General features: G+C 40.4%; 1 protein-coding gene across 1 annotated transcript in view; it reads left to right on the top strand.

The window, feature by feature from the left end:
- Positions 1-75: 75 nt before the first annotated feature.
- The window catches only part of CREB5 (cAMP responsive element binding protein 5), a gene marked incomplete at both ends in the record, with an annotated part of 215,293 nt that continues 196,158 nt past the window's right edge, over positions 76-19,210 (top strand). Inside the window, 3 exons of the mRNA XM_082015240.1 lie at positions 76-611; positions 3,737-3,830; positions 12,841-12,962. Of these exons, the coding sequence (XP_081871366.1) occupies positions 558-611; positions 3,737-3,830; positions 12,841-12,962 (270 nt within the window). The remainder of the gene's footprint in view (positions 612-3,736; positions 3,831-12,840; positions 12,963-19,210) is intronic.

Below are 19,210 nucleotides of genomic sequence, written 5' to 3'. Positions count from 1 at the left end.
TAGTTGACCTTTTAAAGGATGGGGATGCACTATTATCTTGTGTGTATAGAGAGCATGTATGTAATGTATTTAAGTTATTAGTATTGAACAGCATGGATGAAGAACTTCAAAAAGTGGGTTCTTTCTTAGAAGTAACCTAGACGTCTGGTTTTAATGTTGTTCAGCAGGAACTGAAGAAGGAAAGGTAAAAACCCTTAATTCAAGATATTTCTGAGCAGACACGGTCTTATCTAATAACAACACTGAACATATGCTTTTTTCTGAGGCAGATTTCTGCTGTGAAAGCTTAATGGTTTTTTTTTTTTCCCCTTCCTTCAAAGTAAATATGTGCTCAGGAAGGAGTAATAAGAACTTAGACTGTAGGGAGCCTGCTGAATATTAGCAAATTTAGTACTGTGAGGATGAAAACTTTGGTCTGTTCTAGGAGTTTGAAATAAAAGCACAAACTGTGACGATTGCATGTTGCATGTATGTGTGAAGTTTAGAACGTATATATTCATAGGTTCCCTTTCTTTCCCCCTCCCCCTTTTAACATGTAGATTTATGAGGAATCAAAGATGAACTTGGAGCAGGAGAGGCCTTTTGTCTGCAGTGCCCCAGGCTGCTCACAGGTGAGTGGAGTCAGCGGTGATATTAATTGAGTCCTCAGCACTAGCTCTGGCTTGTATAATGCCTCCTGATATATTAACACATGTCTAATAATAATAATATGTGTGTTGTTTTTTGGGGGGTTTTCTTCTTTTTTTAAGTCCTGACCCCCTCAATTCCCTCCTTACCCCACAAGGGAGTAAAGCAAATACAACGGCCAGTCAAAAGCAAATTGGTAAAAGTACTTCTCAAGCTGCTTCTGTGCCTTCCCTCATCCCCAAGCCTAATGTTTCAAGCCAGGTATTTCAAGTTCCTGTAGTGAGTAGCAAGAGGGGACGCACTGGGCAGGACACATTTGTGCGTCTTCTGCTTAGATGTACAATGGAATAGATTAAGTTTCCTATTGGATGTGGTAACCCTCCTGATTTTTTTTTTTTAATGCTTAAATACAATGATATCTTATTAGCTTTTTTTTTTTTCCCCTTTCAAATCTTTGAGACGTCTTCCTACTAAATATTCTCTATAGAAAATGCAGCCTGTAGATAAATTCTGACACAGGATGTACATTCAGGATTCCTGTTGACTGGTGATCTGCCACATGTCTCAGTATAATCTGACCTGTAACATTAGATGTTTAATGACCTTAAAAAACCTGAAGTGATGAGGATTTTACCTGCTGAGATTTTGAACTGGGATTTATGTGTTTTTTTGATGATTTTGCAGTGGTGTGGGAAGTTGTCCCCCCATGCAGCGATGAGGGAAATTCCATGTGTGGCACTTCCGACGCTAATTTGGTTTAGTGACAAGAGAACAAGAGATTGTGAGGAAAATCTTCAGGCGAAGGCATCTTTTGGGCTTTTGCCCCAGTCTTCCTGTATGCATCTGTTCGAAGTGATTTAGCTTACCCATTTCCCAGAGTCCTCCTCTCTTAATGAGGGTAACATTTCCCTGCTTTAACTCTGTATTGGGAGTTTTCAGCTGGCTAGTCTTTTTACAACCCTTTACAACCGGTGGAACGATGGGTGACTGTTACTGGAGTGTGGGTGCTGGTTTTGCCAAGAGCTGAAAGAAGGAAAGGGAGAAGCCTGAGGTCCGTCTAACGACTGGCTGAGCAGCTTTGCTGCTTCATGAACTGGGAGCCTTTCTGCAGGTCTCAAAGTGCATCTTTTGGATTGTCCCTCCGATCAAGGATTTGTCATTTCAGATCTCTACATGTGCAGTTAAACTTTCACCATTCTGTCACAGAGGTAGAATAAAAGTATCTGAGTTTTATAGTCAAGTTTTATTTGCCTTTTTGTTGAATCTTAAAACTAACTTCCACTCAAGTCAGTGGACTTTAGTGTTTGATGTCAGCTATTAATTAATTTCCGCTGAGGAGAAGCTGATCCAAACAAGCTCCTTTTAGGTGGTCAGAGAGCAGGTTTGGCTGTATGCTATTACAGTTTGGAAAGACAAGCAGTGTAGTTGTGACTTCAGCTTAAAAAACATTTAATTTCCCATTTCAGAACATTACCTCTGTTTACTGTAAATGAGGACTTGACGGAAGCGCATAGCATAGCACTGCTGTCCAGCTAAGCTCTCTGGGGACTGGCTTCTCTGTCAGCCAGTGCAGATGTGTATTGAGGGCTGAGGGAGTTGACCTTCTGCACAAGGAAGAAAGTAGACTTACAGAAAAGACAGAGAAGTCTGGGCTGGAGGAATAGCTTCTCCTCAGTTGCCCCATGCTTTCTTTAAGCTGACTGATTTCACCCTGAAGACAGAGTGTGGCATCCATGAAGGAAAATCCGTTTCCACGAGAACAAAATGTGTTTTTTTTTTTTCCCCCTCACAATTTCATTGAGCAAGGTCTTTCACATATTCCCTTTGTTCTCAACATAATTTTCTAGTGCTACATTTCTTCCAGATGAGTAAGCCATGAACCAGGATTTCACAGTGAGGAAAAGGTCTTTGGGATTTTTTTTTTTTTTCCAGAGAGTTCATTCCCATTATTTATGCTGCGTTGTCTACGGGCTTAGAGAGATTCTCAGAAGGTGTAGCATACTGCAACTACTTATACTATAGCCACAAGCAAAGTCACTTAGCCAAGAATATACTGTGTTGAAAGCATTAAATCGCTTTAACTCTGTTGTTGCCAGTTTTTTTACAGTCTCCTATCTACCTGTTGCTTTAAAAAGCTGCTTTTAAAATTTACTTTTTTTCCTCAAGCCCTGGTGATACAACTTCTGGCCTTTGCTAGTCCTGAAGTAACCCTGTTAAAACTATTGCAGTAGTTTGTAGCAAAGGTCTGCGTATGTACCTTCTGGCAAAGGAAACTTAACAGCACCAGACTGCTCTTAGAGCCCAAGTGTGCGAGTGCTTGAACATTTATTCAAGCTTGTCTCTTCTTTGTCTTGTTCAAAAAAAAGCTATTTGTTGTAGAAGTCTGCTATCAGACTTAGCACGCTGATTGGTTTCTTACAAAGCACATCACCTTTTCTTGACAAAGGAAAACGATTTAATTTAGTATCATAAAGGGTCATAAATACTTGTTATATACTGAGCACCATTGCATTGACACTTTGAATCAAGTCAAAGTATGGGAGGTTTCCAAGATTAAAGATGCATTTTGCCTGAATACTTTTGGGTAGGGAAAAGCTGGCTTATTTGGTTATTTTTATTGCTGTTCAGCAGATATAGGTTGCGGAAAGACACAAAAGCAGAAAAATCCAGTAAAGTGATTTAAGATATGCCGCATTACTTTGCGTTTGCCGTGGGCTAAGAGCGTACACAACAGCAGTTATCGCAGATCCTCAGGCACGTGGTGACTTGTGAGGCTGTGGTAGCTGGAGTGGGTGTCTGAGACCCTTAGAGTCCAAAACTTGGTCTGCAACTTTTTCAAGCAAATGCGTGACACCTTGTGGTTTGCAACCCCAGAGAACACTGCAGCAAATATGTTTCTAAGTAGAGTACAGCTATTTGTTACTCATACTCACTTGCATTTTCAAATAGTCTGTTTCGTGTGCCATTTGGATACATTTCTAGCTGGATACATTTCTTTCTCTCATTTTTGAAATTCTGTCCAATGCCAAAAGTTTATTAGAGAATTAAATTCTTTTTTTTCCTCCCCCTTCTCTTCCTCTCTCTCTCTCTCTCTGTGTTTGCCTGACAGCGTTTTCCAACAGAGGATCATCTGATGATTCACAGGCACAAACATGAAATGACTTTGAAGTTTCCTTCAATAAAAACAGATAATATGTTATCAGGTAAGAAGACATGAATTCAAGAGTCAAGTTAACTATTCAGATGATGTTGAAAGCATGACTCCTACTGGAAAGCTACTGGCAAAATACCTCCAAGAGTGGAGCTGGGGCTTTTTAAAACCAATTAAATAACAAGTAGAGATGGAACAAGCTAGCATGCGTATCTTTGAACAAAAAGACAGTTGCCATTCTTATGCCTTCCCACAGGTTTGGCATGAGAGGGAGAGAAATTGTTGAACCTCAGCCATGCTGGCAGGTCTATTGCTGACTGCCGTGTCAACATGCCAGTGAAATATAGGCACTTAAGCGCATGTCACCTGGGAACCCAGCAGTGAGCATTAATAAAGTGCATTTGTACTGTTTCTGTAAGACTCACTATGTTTGACAGGCTCACGTCAGCAACTGTAACGGGCCGCATCGTGTCAGCCACTTTATGGTGGCTCAAGACCTGCCCACTGTAAATGGCTGTAACCAGAAAGGTAAACCCGTGGGTAATATCCAGTACTCTTTCCCCCTAAAGGTAACCATCTCTTTCTGCACTTCCCACGTCATACACAGAGGTTATTTGGTATTATGTACAACTGCATCCTTTAGTTTCTTACATAGTTTTTTCATATTCTTGTGTGCGTGACCACACTCGGCTTGCTGGCATTCAGTGAGTGCTGGGTAAGGTCCAGCTAACCTTAATCTTACCACTTCTCTTCTCCTATTCCCTTTCCTATTGTGTATTCCTTGGGTTATAGTAATGGATTATTGAGAATAATACCACTAGGATTTTTCAGGTTTAAAGGTAATTGTAGAAAAAAACCTATGATGCAAAGGTGTGTGTGTATGTTAACTAGTGTTTGATGCTTATCTTTTGAAATGGGCATCTTCAACGTAAGTTGTGCCATTTTAGGTACATATATGTAACGATTAAAGGGTCTTCAGCAGTCTACCTCTTTTATGGATAAACAGTTTCCATTTTTATAAAAATCATAATTGGGTAGCAATTGCTTGAAATATTTGATGTGGGCTTTTTTTTGCTGTTGGGACTTTAGGCACCAGTGAGAAATCGGACAGACCTTGTCCCAAATAGAATTTATTTTCCTCTTACACTTGAAAATGCCGTAGTGGACTAAGTTTAGAAAGGAACAGTACACAGCATGTTGAAGAGTAGGGCTTGTGAAGTGCCTGCATGCCAGCTATGCCTGCAGAATCCTGTGTTTGCAAGCACAAGTGAGAAAATGCTGCTCTTGCACTTGGCCGTGTCCTCTGGCGGTGAAACTGCTTGAAGACATCTGTACTGTGGGTGCATTCACCCTCTGAAAGTGCTGGCTTTTGTTTAGAACTTTCTGTTTGGCAAGACTTTTGCTTGAGGGCAGTTTCTAAGGAGTATATTCTGTCATCAGGAGTCCCCTGAGTAGAGTAGCTCCGTTTATGTTTGGTAACTCCTATGAGATAGCTGTCCTGCTCTTCCAGTGGGTTGCCTTCCCAGGCAAAATGCTTTGGCTTCCACCAGTACCACCAGCAGTGGGGTCCCTAGACCTCCAGTTAGCCAACTCAGTACATAGAAATGCAGAATTTTGTGGCCAGAAAGGCTCAAGGATTGCTTCTGAGGGACGTATTCTTTGTGCTTTGTGAATGATGATCACACTCTGTAGTAATGAGAGAGTAAAAAGCTGCACGTGTTCTCAAAGACTGCGGCAAATGTGCTTGACTGTAATGGTCTGGCAACTTGGTTCTGCTGTGTATGATTTTTCTTTTTGTGTTTGTTTGGTGAATTTGTTTGGCATTTTGCAGTCCTTAGTTTGGAAGCATCATAGATCATCTACTCTCTGCAGGGAGACATTGAAAAATAGTTGTTTCATTACCCACCTAAACCCTGGGGAAATCTAAATACCTTAAATGTTAAGATGTTTTATTCTTAGATTTCATAATGAAAAATTAATGATATATGGGGAAGAGAGACAGACTTTTCTCCTAGACATTTGTCTTCATGTCTTCCTTCTTGTTTTTTGCATTTTTGCTTATTTGACTTTTTTTAAAAAAAATTGTTTCTGTCATCAGTAGGTTCAAAGAATTGCAGCAGCAATTGCCCTACAATAAGCCAGGTGCAGTGCTAGTGTGTGGTGTGGTTTTTTTTCTCTTTTTATTAAGGTACCTAGAAGTCAGACTTTCTCCTTTTTTCCAGTATGTTCTATATGACCTTTTAATGTGTTGTATTTGAATCTGTTCATTATTAGTAATTAGTCATGCAAAATAATGGGCTATATGCTTTCAAGTAGCCAGTAGAATTATCTGCTTTGATGCCACAGATAGCTAATACCCCGTCTGGGGTCAGTATAATATCAGTAATATTTAACACACACTAAGCATGTCTTCTATAAACTGTTACTGGAGGTAGGCACTAAAACTGAGGGGCTGTTGGCCTTGTACCAATACAACATCTTAGAAATTAAGCAAAACATGACTTGGGAAGTAGGAACTTGTTTCTTGAGTGAAATCTGTGCTGAGTTCTGAAATATCAATTTGTGAATGAGAGGTAAAGTTATGTTATATGTTGTTGTGTAGGTGGGGTCAGAGTTTAATAAACAAGGGTTCTGTGACCTGATTGAAGTCATTGGTGATATGCTGGTTTATCAGGTATGTCTAGCCAAGAGCTTCCTGGTTATCAACTAGCTCCACTATACTTGCTTAATTTATTTTGATGCTGGCTGAAGAAGAACAAGTCTTACTAAATCCAGTGACTCCTGAACTAATTCAGAAACTCCAAGTACATACATAACATACACGAAGTAGCTTTAAGTTCTCTGACTGTATAAATGGAAGGGAAATTTGCTAAAGGCATTGCATGAAAATGCAACTGATCCTTTTCTTGGATAATTTAACTTTCATTTAAAAACACAGAAAAAAGACTGTAATGTTATTTTTTTCCTTTTTGCATATGTGTTTTATTTTTGTTAGAAAGCCTTGTCGTGAGTGTGGATAGAGAGTCACTGACGGTTTCCATTTCCATCTTTCTTAGCCAAAAAAGAGCTGTTTGAGATAACACAGAATATCTTGTGTAAGTTTTGCATGCTAGTCATTATTGCAGGAAGCTTTGTAGCTAGATTGACTGAAATACATGTCATCTCTGCTGTTGTGCTAACTAAACATTGCATTGCTTTGAAACTCTGTAGTTTGTGTGTCAAGGCTTTTGTTGTTTTAACACCAAAATATTAATGTCCGTGAGACAGATTGTTCCCTTCAGGTAAGTACTAAAAGTGGTGAGGAACTGAACTTGAGGAATTTGGGACACTAAGACTCCTGTGCTGTCAAGTTTGGGAAGGGAAGAAGTGACACCTTACCCCATCGTTGGGGGTGGGAAGAACTTTTGAAGTCCTTCCAAAAGTTCTGCTAGCAGGTAGAGGAGAGGCCAGGATTAGCTATTTGGAAAACTTGTTTCTTCCCAATTCCATTCACTGAAATCAAATCCCTAGACTTTTGGTAGTAAAGCCTGCTGTGGAGATAGAAACAGTCTCCTCTAGGTGCAGAAGGGTATGTACTAAAGGTAGTGCAGTAGTAGTATTACTTTTCCCATGTAATGCCTGTGTCAGTGAGGTAATTTATGGCATCCTTAGTTGGCTTAATTTTTTTTCTCCTTGTGGCTTACATAGGGAGGTTTATCTAGGCATGAATTTTGTGGAGTGCAAAATGATTGGATAGAAGGAAAAATAATTTAGTTTGATTTCTTGTTAGCTTTTGTGTCCCTTGTTTTACCAAATAATGAAATGAAAAGTCTTCTAAAATTCAACTGCTCAGGTTCTGAGTGACCAGAAGAGATTATAGATGTGTTGCACCCAGTATGTGTACTCCCACAGAAAGTCCCACCAGTGCTTTAAACAGTGAATCTTCAAGCAGTAAAGTTCTTGGCAGCCCTTGTCTCTGAACCCCTGGGTGAAGGCAGTTCCACCAGGTATGACTGCGTGTACCTCTTCCTCTTCTCTTCCACCACTTGCTTGAGGTGTCGTGACCTTGAGCTTCTTGGTGCACTTGGGAAATAACTTGCCAAATCAATGAAGAAACCTTCTTGAATTTCTCAGGACACACTCTTTCCTTGTGGCTGCTTGATGGGCAGCCCTTCAAATTTCAGTGCTAGACCTATTACTCTGACTTTGTTATCATTGTGTGAAAGTATAACATGGGTAAGTATATAACTTCAACAGAGCCCACAGCTGAACAAGCCAAATGCCTGTTATTACTGCACATCAGACTAAACATTAAAAAAAAAAAAAAAGAAGAATCAAGTTACATACTTTGGAACTGTGCTGTTAGATATCTCTTACTGAATCTGAATTTTTGTTTTCTTTTCGAAATGAAAGCTTGTTTCACATAACTCTCCTTTGGTTCTCCTTTTTTTTTCTTAACTGATATCATGCTTTAAAGTTTTTGTTTGTGCTTTGAGGGATGAAACTCCAGGATCCAAGGTAGTTTTACAAAATGTATTCAAATAAACTCTTTATATAGCAAGCTAATGTGGCATTTCCTGGGCTGCTGTTCTAAAAGCAATGTATTGAGACTGAGTGTCCTTTCTGAAATTATTATTTCAGTAATTACAAAAAACCCCCCAAACCAAACAACAACAAAATTTGCATAGCCAAGCATACTAAGTACATGATGGGATCTCTTTACTGAAGACTTCAACTTTCCCATTGCCTTCTAGCATATATTCTTCAATTAGTCTGGTGAATCAGACATCACTTGAGACACTGAGGACAGGTTTTCAAAATGGTCATCAGCAAAAATATATTAAGTATATCAGGTTCTGGTCAGAATCTGATTGCTGAGTGCTTCTGAAATCCTCTCCTGTAAGATACAGTAGGTTGACTTGGGATCTGTACAGGTGAGACCATTTGATCTTGCTCTGGGGCTTTTATGTTGTCCACTTACATTTTTGAGGTTTATTGAAACTTAACATTTTTTGCAGCCTTTCTGGCCATGACTGTGTTGTCAGAGAGGCTGATTATTCACCTGAGTAATAGGCTGACCAAAATATTTATTGCCTAGTTTGAAGCTTGACGGGTTCTGTGTTCAACCTGGCGGTGAAGGCGAGATAGAAATAACTTCCTAAGTAATTGTCAAATGACATCGGTTCACCTGTGAAGTGGCAAAGATTTTACATGCTGAAGAATGGGACTGGGTGGGGATGGCTGGTCAGTATAATAGCTGGAAACCTAGGGTTAACCCAGCGTATCCCAGGCTGCTCCAGTTCAAAATGGAGCTTGGGCCATTAAAGTCCTGGGTTGTGTGGCTAACACCATGCATGCTGACAGCTTCCTACGGGAACACTTGTGCTCGGCAGGAATGCCAAGAGTGGTAATAGCCCCGTCTGAGTTTTGGTCCAGATGGGTCTGGCACATCCAGTTGCTGAAGTACAACAAATCGGAGCCCTGTTCTCAGTGAGCCTGCAATAGTTGTGGGCGCTGGTGATAGCAACAAAAGGTTTGCTTGTACCAACAGGGAACAGTGAGGTCAGGCACAAGCTGTTGGAACTATTAATGCGTTTTTAAGTGCTGAGAATTAGGAATATTTTATTAATTTGGGGACACCTGAATGTGTAACTTAGGCTAGGGTCTCCTTTGTGATAGCGTTCCCAATTAAAACACAAGGGCTTACCTAATTTAGGTAAAAGGGTTACTGTGGTGTTGAGAGTAACGTTTTCTACTAGTTTGCCCGCCTCCTGAGGCAGAATTGGTGTTCTGCAGGGGCAAAATAGTTGTTTGCCTCAGGAGCAAAAGCAGCCCAACTGGACTTGGTAGCCCTGAAGCCCTGAAACCAGCGGGTGCAGTGTATGTGCAATGTAACTACTGTACTATGTAAAGTCTCAACGTCTTAAAGTCTGGATCTTCATCAGTTCTGCTCTCATACAAACACAGGGGTTTTGTGGACTTCTGGTTTCCATGAATGTTGAAGGATGAAGTATTATAAGCTAGAAAGGCAGCTCTTGGTTTACATCTGGCTGAACTGGCTTCCAGAAGGTCTGTGGATGGAGTTTAGGCTGGGTGGTTGCTGGTGCTCCCTGTTCCCCCCTCCTGATCGGGGGGGGTGGTGGTGGTGGTGGTGGTGTCTTTTTTAACAAAAGCCTGTTCTGAATTCTTGCCAGTCCGATTTCTGGATCGTAGAAACTGCAGTAACCATATGGGGAGACTGAGGTAGCAATTTTAGATCACCATGTCAATATGTAGGTGGTGTAAATAGTGTCGTTAATCTATCAGCTCTGATGCTTAAGATAATAAAGTAGTTAATTGGAAACATGAACTGTAAGCAACACAACACAGGTGATTATCTTAGACTGCTTTTGTTGCAGAAGATACACTTTCAGCATGCGCGGAGAAAAGCCAATGAGGCCTTTGTGCATTTGAAGTCACATTCTTGATCTGGGTTACTTGTTTTCATTGTGACAATGAATTTACTTCACTGACAAAACTTTTTTTTTGTCTTTCTAACATTTGTGGAATAGATGCTGAACAGATCAGGAACTTCAGCTCCATGTGCCTTATAACTGCCTTGTTATGCATTAAGTTGCCTCTGACCTCATGTAGCCTGTCATAGTAATGCCTGATTTCTGGATCAGCCTGTGTACCTTGATGAAAAATAACAAGACTTTATCTATGTTAGTGTTTTCTTTTCTGCCCTACCTCCCAAATTCTGGGCTTCAGCAACTCTAAAAAAACCCTCAGGATTTTTGATTTTAGCAAAAGTGGTGCTATCATCATCTTTACGAAAACCTAGTTTCTCATCTTGGTCATGAAATTGATACCTTATTTGATATGGATATACCACTTCTGAAAAGAAAACATTTCCTTTATTTGCCTCACATTCAAATACTAACATGCCCTTTATGTCCAGGAAGAAGAATGATTATCTTTGTTTTTCTACAAAGCAATTGTGTTGTTCACTGAAGTAATATTTAATCCTGTTTGGAAATAAAATCTATTTCTCCCGCTTTTTAATGCACTTCATCTCTGGTACAAATTCCATTCCACGGGCCAAAGACAACTCTGGTGTAAATCTACTGAGTTCAGTGAGGTTACCCTAGAGATTAGTTTGGCACTGCTTATTTAGGGTATGGACCTGTAAAGCGCTGAGCGTCCTCAGCTCCCATCAATGTCAGCACCTCATTGACTCGGCTTCTTGTGCTGATTTCTTGCAAAATTCTTGGAAAGTCTTATGTTTCTGACTCTGGTAATACGGTAGTTAGCTGTGAAAACTAATAGATAAATATGGGTGCATTCCCAAACCCTTGAGTTTTGTTTCCTTTAAGCTTGCAAGTATGATGCTCAAGCCAAAAGAAACAAAGCAGCATTTTAACATTAAGGGCTTGCTTTTTATGTTGCATCAATATGTTCCATTAGAAATATAAATGCAAGTGAGTGTGTTTTGCCCTTAAATTACATAAGAAGGTGAAGCCTACAGGACCACACCTGATACAGGTGGAAATTGGCCTCACTTGGTGTTATCATGGAAGAGGCGGATCCTCCCCCTTAGTTTCCAAGTGGAAACTACGTTTGCTTATGTATTCATTCCTTCTATGCTGCCTTTTCTTTAGCGGTGGCTGGCTGTTCCTATGCTGATCATGTAAAGTTCATTGTGTCTGGTAACTGTTCCCTGTAAGGAGGAAATACTAGAACTTGAGCCAGCTTAGCTAGGTGCAAGAAACTAAATTTATCTTCCAGAACTCACTGAAGCAGGAAGCTTTTTTTCTGAGGTAGAAATTGGCCCAGTACGGGCAACTGGGATTAGTAGGACAGAGTTTTCATTCTTTAAATAATGAATTTCAAACAATAAGATAGTTGTCAATGACTCTGCAGAAGGTGATTTTTGAAGAGAGTGAGTCCAATCTTTCCATAAAATTAGGTACTACAAAGCAGCTTGAGCTGGAATGAGGGCTTGGGAAGAAGAAATTAACAGGCGAGAAAGGATTTTTTTTTTTTTTTTTTTTTTTTTTTTAAATGTGTGTAAAGCTGATAGAACCATATGGATTCTCCCTTGCTTTTGCTAATATAGTTTTGTAACGTAGTTTTGAGGGGATGGGAAGCTGAGATGGAATAGTTAAGAACTCGCCTCAGAATGAATGGACCTGCTTCAGAGCTGACTTTTGAGGAGTCCTTGGTTCTGAAGTTTAGGCTTGATTTTTTTTCGCTTCCTAAAGAAAGACCAGGCAAGGTCATCACTGAAACAACAGTCCACAGGGTAGTTGAGCTCATCTATCTTGCAGGTTTGTTTTTTTTTTTTCAGGCAGCTGAAAACCTTGTATCTTAAGTCCCTCCTGCCTGTGGCGTTAAAGAGAACCATGTCCTTCCCCAAATTACTTTTGAATTCCTAGAGATGAAGGCATACATTAAAAATCCTTTGACTCCAAATCCCATGTTTTATATGTATTACCACCACTTTTAGGTATAAAACACATCAGGACGCTTCTTTGTGGTCAAAGTTTAACATTTCACAGCTTTTCCTAGTGTAATTTCGCTCCTTCAAAAATTGTGTTAGAAGCAGAACTTCTTGCTGTGGCTAACTTCATGTGTGTTGTAAAGTATGTGTATTGTTTGAGGTGGTTTTCAAGCACTTGAAGGCATTAACTAGTGTGTATCTGCAGCAGCTACCTGCGTGCCATGGTATAAATGTGCGTTATCATATGCACTGTGCATTGTTTTGAATGCACCTATTATTGGAGGTTTATAGGCGGTTATAATGACCGTTTGTAGACGTTAAGGATATGCACTTGTGTTATGTGCCTTGTGAAAACCTGGCCTGTCGTCTTTCTGGCTGAACGATGGCTGCTGCCTGTTTTCGGACACCGTTGGCAAGCGTTGCCTGCCTGCAGTGCACAGTGTTGATACTCAGTGCTGTGTGGTTTGTTTTTAATGATGGTGTGGTAGGGGCGGGAAGGCATGGGGAGGTTAGCTAGAACCTCTCTTTTTCCTGGAAGACTGTTTGTCTCCCTCTCCTTTTAATATTAAATACCAATGATCATTTCTTGTCATATTCTCAGATCAGACTCCTACACCAACACGCTTTCTGAAGAACTGTGAGGAAGTGGGCCTCTTCAACGACATCGATTGCTCCCTAGAGCACGAGTTTAGGAAGGCACAAGAAGAAGAGAATAACAAAAGGGTGAGTTTGCGCACACTGAACCCTTCCTCCCATTTTCTTTGAAATGTTAAAGAACACTGTGAAAGCAGATTGAGCTCTACTACCTGGTAGTAACCTTTTGGTTAGAAACTAGGTGGCACTGTAAGTTGGGACATGCTTTCTAAACTATTGAAACAGTTGACAAAAATAAAACCCCCAAACCAACAAAAAACTCCAGCATTAAATTTCCAAAAGTGTGTAACTATGTTTGCCAGGCTTTGATTCCAAGTCTCTGCTTTTAAGTAAACTATAACACAAACCACACACCTCTTGAGGGAGAGGCTTGGGAAAATTACATCGTCTTTGAAGTGAGAATTGCAACTTGCTCAAATACATTACAGGAAAATGTGGATTATGAAGGGCATTTACTTGAAAAAAAAAGTTTTGCTCTTTCCTCCACAACATGATGGGTCCCTGGATTTATTTGGCATCGTTACCAGCTTTATCATGGTTCTGTATTTCTCACAAAGTATTCATGTTGAAGGGGGAAACTTTAACTTGTAATACCTAGTAGATAAACTATCCTATTTCCAATTACTATTCTTTTAGTCTCAATATTTGTAAGTTTTGGTTGAATTATATCGGCCACTTTGTATGGGGTTAAGTGTACTCCTGTGGCCAAAGGTTGTTAGAGTGTTTTGAGGGATCCTAAAGTGCTGTTAAAATTTTCAGGGAATTGTAAAAGAGCTTAATGCACTACAGAGGCCAGCAAGAGGTAATGCATGAATTTTTAACTTTTCAACTAAGGTCCGAAGTTCTGGTTGCTTTTGAGAACTAAAACACATGAGTAATGTGGGGCTTCCTACAGGAGCATATTGCTCCCTGCAGCCCTCCAACAACCTGCCCAATGCCTCCCCTTCATAACGTTGCTTTTGTGCCTCTGTTTTCCCCTCTCCCATTTCTGCAGCTCTTGGAAATTCTTGTGTAATGTGTCCCCTGCCATAGGAGTTCCCCAGTTATTGAACACTCTGTTGTTTGGCTTAGTTCTCATGGTAATCTCAATTCGTCTAATTTGAACATTAACCGGGACCATAGACTAAAAGTTAGAAAAGGCAGCCACGAAGCAGCTGCGGTGCTAAAGCCAGAAGGCACTTCTCCTTAGCTTGCCTCAGCGTTATTTTTCCTTTCAGAGTGTCTGTGCCTCCAATTGCAAGGGCTACTCTATAGTTACTTGTGCTGCTGTATTGTGTCGTTTGCTTTGCCTGTCGGTAATTGCTGTCCAATGCACAGTTCATGTATGTGAGCCATATGTGTGCTGCTGGGGCTCCTGAAATCTGGAGCTAGCAGCATCTAGGGGTCTTGAGGTCTGCAAAGTAAAGGCCCAAGAGGGCTTTTTGGAAAAAAGAGGTGAAGCTGATTGCTGAGGTGTAGAATGGGAGACGAGGCTTGTAGAAAGAAGATGGGAAGGGAGTCTAGGAGTGGTTTGGTTTTGGCTTATAGGGAAGGGAGTCTAGGGATGGTTCTTTTGTGGCTCATAAGGAAAGAGACTAGGACAGATAAAGGAGAGAGGAAAGAAGCTGTGGCATGGTATGCTGAGCAAGGGCAAAGAGTGTCCAAATGTGAGAGAGTCCAGGTTTTGGTCAAGGATTGGGAAAATAGCCCAGACTGATGCTCACAGCTTTGTATACAGGACGTATGTTAGGAAACAGCCACGTAATGAGATAAATGTGTCTAATTTTATATAGACCTTGTTAAAACTTTGTGTCTTATGTGCTGCAGAAGGGAGTCTTAGCCAGAATCAAGGAGAACATTTCTGTACATTCCTACTTCTTTGTGAATTAGAGGATTCTGAAGCGGTTCTTTCTGCGTGGTGTTTATTTTGCGAGAGTAGGAGATGAGGCGAAATCTACTGATATGGACTTCCGTGCAGTAAGCCACAGATTGCAAGGCTTGATGTTGCAGAGTCCATTTCAGTTTACAAGGGGTAGTTGCACAATCTGATTAAAACCTAGACAAGGGCATCAAGTTACCCGATAATTCCAGTTGTTTAATGGCCTCTGGAAGTCTTATTCTGCCCTCCTCCTACCAGCCCCTGCAGCTGCCACTGGTGATCTCCAGGGAGCAAATGAGTGATGGGGGAGAAGGGAGAAATAATTTTTTTAAAAAAAAAAAAGGGGGGGGGTGAAAAAAGGAGGGGAAAAAAAAAAAATGTAAAAGTCCCACTAGCTAGCTAACCTGTAACATTTGCTCTGTGTTTCCAATTAGTCTGCTGTATGTTCATTCTTACATTACTGACTGACTCTCAGATAGGAATCTGAAGCGGGCCCCAGCAGAGCTTTACACAAATGCAAGAGACAAAGGCCACGACAGAAAGGGACTCCACGGGCTGCAGCTATGGCTAATGAAATGCTTCTAACAGCCTGTCCCTGGAATACGAGTGCAACGTAGCATTGTCCTACTGGACCTACCAACACTTGGAGGCTAAGACTAACTGCATGGAAATTTTACTCGTGGCTCAGAAAAGTATTCCAAAAATATTCTTGGTTGTGTTAATTTCTCTGGACTCTGAAAGAAATGGTTTTGTTTGTTCTAGTATATCACTATGGTTTAGAACACAGCTTGACGCTGAAATCTTGTAAGAGAAAAACACTGTTTGTTTGTTTGTTTGTTTCCCTCCTTTAGGGTCATCATTTAAAAACTCAAAGAATAAAGTTCAATTATCAGCATTCCCCCCTCCCCCCCTTCTGAGTGGGAACCCATGAATAATCCATGAGAATTTGTTGTGATTAAGCTGGTTATGTGGGCTGGTGACATTCCAAATTAGCTGTGAAGCATTGAGTGCATGGTTTTAGGAACACTGTGTGTACCTTTTTTTGTAAAGGTGGTACTGAGGGGAAAGTATTTGCATTAATATCCTAGGTGCTCATGCAGGAACAAATCAGTTTACACATGAGCAACTGAGAAAGATGTTAAGAGGGAGCAGAATCTCTTTCTGCCTCCCATACGTGATATGTCTTACGATTGTAAGCTCATCTGCCAAGGACCATCTCTTAAAATATACGTGGTTTAGCCTTTGCTTGGGGACTGAGTGGACTCAAGTAATAATAATGATGATGACTTCCAGATCTGAACTGAAATGAGAAAAGTAAAGTTGTAAATGGAAGTCAGATTGTCAGTTTGTTTTGGCTCCTCTGTTGCTATATCATGAAATATTAGCTGGAAGTCTCTGCTTGAGAAAGACCTTCTCCCTATATGCAAAGGATGCTATAGATCAGCTATAAGCATATTGACAAGCATGAGAAAGAGGCTTTTTGCATCTTCTTGATGGCACTCTTCCGGACACGGGCATCCTACCTTCCAAATTTACCACCAAAATTAGCACAGGTAAAGGCATACCTTACTATACTTCTACTTGCAAAAGTGTAAATATTAAAACTCTTAGGAGCTTGAGGCAGGCAGCAGCTGACAGCTCGGTCCCAGACAAAGTTTACAACCCAGATTGACAAGGCAGGTAGTGCTGGCAGATCAGATGACCACCTCAGGCCACTAGCTTCAGGTTTTAGGTTCACACTGCTTCGAGCATTAAGTATCCAAAGCATTTGTAATGGGTTATACTTGCAAACACGTGACCTTTGCTGCTAGTGGATAGGCCCCGCTGTCACATTTTTTGAGCATTGAGGTTGGGCCTGAGAGGATAATGGCAAAGATGGGAAGAGTCAGGATCTGTTTCTGAATAACTAATTGGACCTGCTTCATTAAAATGCATCTAGCATGACTTCCCTGCATGAAATGAGAATGAGTGGAAATATGCTCAGGGTAGCATGTATACTACATCAAATAGTATTTAGAAATAGTGAGTTGTTTTAAACGTGAGGGTATTTTTAAAATCACATTATGCTTTTGCTAGAATTTGGATGCATCACTTCCTAAGGCTTATCCTGCAACTTTGAAATCTTCTAACCAGTGTTCAATGCTGCAAGATAATATGTAAACTATGCAAATTAGGCATTAGGAAAACAGCTATTCTCAACTACAACTTGGTTTTAATATGGGTTGTTCAGTGTCAGTTTGGGAAGCTCATGGCTAGCAAGTCATCTCTACATGGCTTAATATTCCTGTTCTATCCCACTGCAGACACCTCACTGCTAGAAAAGCATCAGCAAATTGAAGTAGTCCAGTAAAGAAAAAGAACAAGAACAAATACAGAGCATTTGGTGGTTTAGGAAGGTCAGTCTACAGAATGATTAAAAAGCCTGAATATCCAGTTTAGTTGTGTTAAGCAAGGCGTGATGCTACAGTCTGATGCATATTTGAAAGGCATAAACTTGGGTTATACCTTCTAAGTTCTCCTTCTACCTTGTATGCATTTCTGTGTATCAGTATAAGAAGGTAGACAAAATGCATTTGTCTAGCTTATACCACCTCACCATTTCATGCTGAACTTGGTGGCACTCAGATCTCCAGAATTCTTGCAAATATTTTCTGAATGTCATAGGTCTGTGCTGTAGCCTATGAGTATGGGGAAGATTAGCTAATTAAAGGCAAGCTGGAATTATAGAATCTGTCTCTTGAGCAGGTGTAGTTTGGTGAAAACTTTAACTTCATTTCCACACTGCGTTTAAATTTTATGCAATGTATACCTGGCTCGCAGGTTTTCCCCTCTGTCCTCTGAAAAGTATGCATAAAAAACGTGATGGGTTTTTCTTGATGTTAAGTATTTTTTTTTTTTTAAAGGGAACTTTTTACATTGCAACAAGAAGATAAAAAGTAAATAGCAAATCAGTGCCCCTAAATTTGATGGAATAAGAATGTCCAATAAGCATTTCTCGTGTTGCATGAACTTGGTGGGGTTTGCTGCTGTTTTTCTTTTTTGGAGGCTTATTTTAAGTCAACCAACAAAAAAAGGGCCTGATGCTGCTTGCTAACATGCTGGGAGAAGCAGGCTCTGGGGGACACGCTGCTCATTTGCAGAAGATGCCATGTTGAAATCTTCCGACTTTCCCAGTAGGTGAAGCTGCAAGAGCTGTGTTGGTTGGATATCAGAAAACACTTCATATCTCATTTTAATCTGGTCCATCACTCCATTAAAGCAGAAAGTTCTGTCCTACATTTAATCATTGACAATACAGCAGCTGAAACTAGCAGTGCAGTAAATGGGACCCTTAGACAGGAAAGGGTGATATGGTACCCATATATGAAAACAAAAAAAAAATCTGTATATTGATAAAGCAATGGGGTTTAGAGGCCTATATTGTAATAGGAATAGGCTATATATAGTAATGTTGGCAGTGCACTCTGGTGAAAGAGAAGAACAGGGATGAAGGATTCATTATGGTGCTTGGCTTGGCTGATGGATGACAAATTCAACACTGGCCATTTATGAAAAATAGCTACCCTCACATGGAGTGCACTCACCTGCCTCTTTCTTCCTCACACCATTAATATGCAGCACAGAGCCTGGTTTCAAGAATACGTGTACATTTTGAGTACAGTTTTCTAGCAGTGCAGAGCAGCAGACCCGCAGATTCGTTTCTTTTAAGCATGGTCTTGTGGGAGGTGGTCAGTGCTGCAGTGCGCTGGTGTGGAACGGTACGCTTTCCGAGTGCGTGCTCTGCCTCTGCAGCAATCACCCTAGCTCCAGTTTTCCCTTGTGAATACTCCGAAACCCCAGTGGGGTTGTTGCGAAGAATAGTGTGCTGGTAGATGTTTCAGAGGCAAGAGCTCTGCAACAGCTGAATTTCACTTGTGAAGTAATACAAACCAACAAACTAATAAGCCTGTTCCTGCAGCACTTTTGAATCATTGACTGACAGTCTGTACAGCAGACGAAAGCAATATCTATGTTTAAATGCGAACTTTTTTTTAAATTAAGCTCTGATAAATATACGTATACTCATTCTCCCTGCATTTGTCTAAACACCATGTAAGAATGTCCATATTTTTTTTAAGTCAAAGGTCCCTCTGACTTCTTATTCTCCCACTGAGATAGAGTATCTTTTATGACAAGTATGTTAGAGCAGATGCAAAATAAGACTAGGAATGATTTATGTTAATATAGTGCTTAAGGGCCAGGGTACTGTTGTTACAGGTATAGTAATAACTTCAAGCTGTTATTTTATCAATTGGTTACACTGTTGTCAAGGTGATAGCTCAAAACTCTTAAGTTCAAAGTCCAAGTATCACCTCACATTCAAAGATTTCAGTATAATAGTTCCTCTAAATATAACATCTGTGTGTGTGAAGGTGTGAGCATCTTCACAGGGTAGCATTTCTTCTGGGTGATGCATTGA

The sequence above is a fragment of the Phaethon aethereus genome (genome assembly GCF_964289735.1).
Source record: "Phaethon aethereus genome assembly, chromosome: 2".
Lineage (NCBI taxonomy): Eukaryota > Metazoa > Chordata > Aves > Phaethontiformes > Phaethontidae > Phaethon > Phaethon aethereus.
This window is presented reverse-complemented; position numbering and strand designations above follow the sequence as displayed.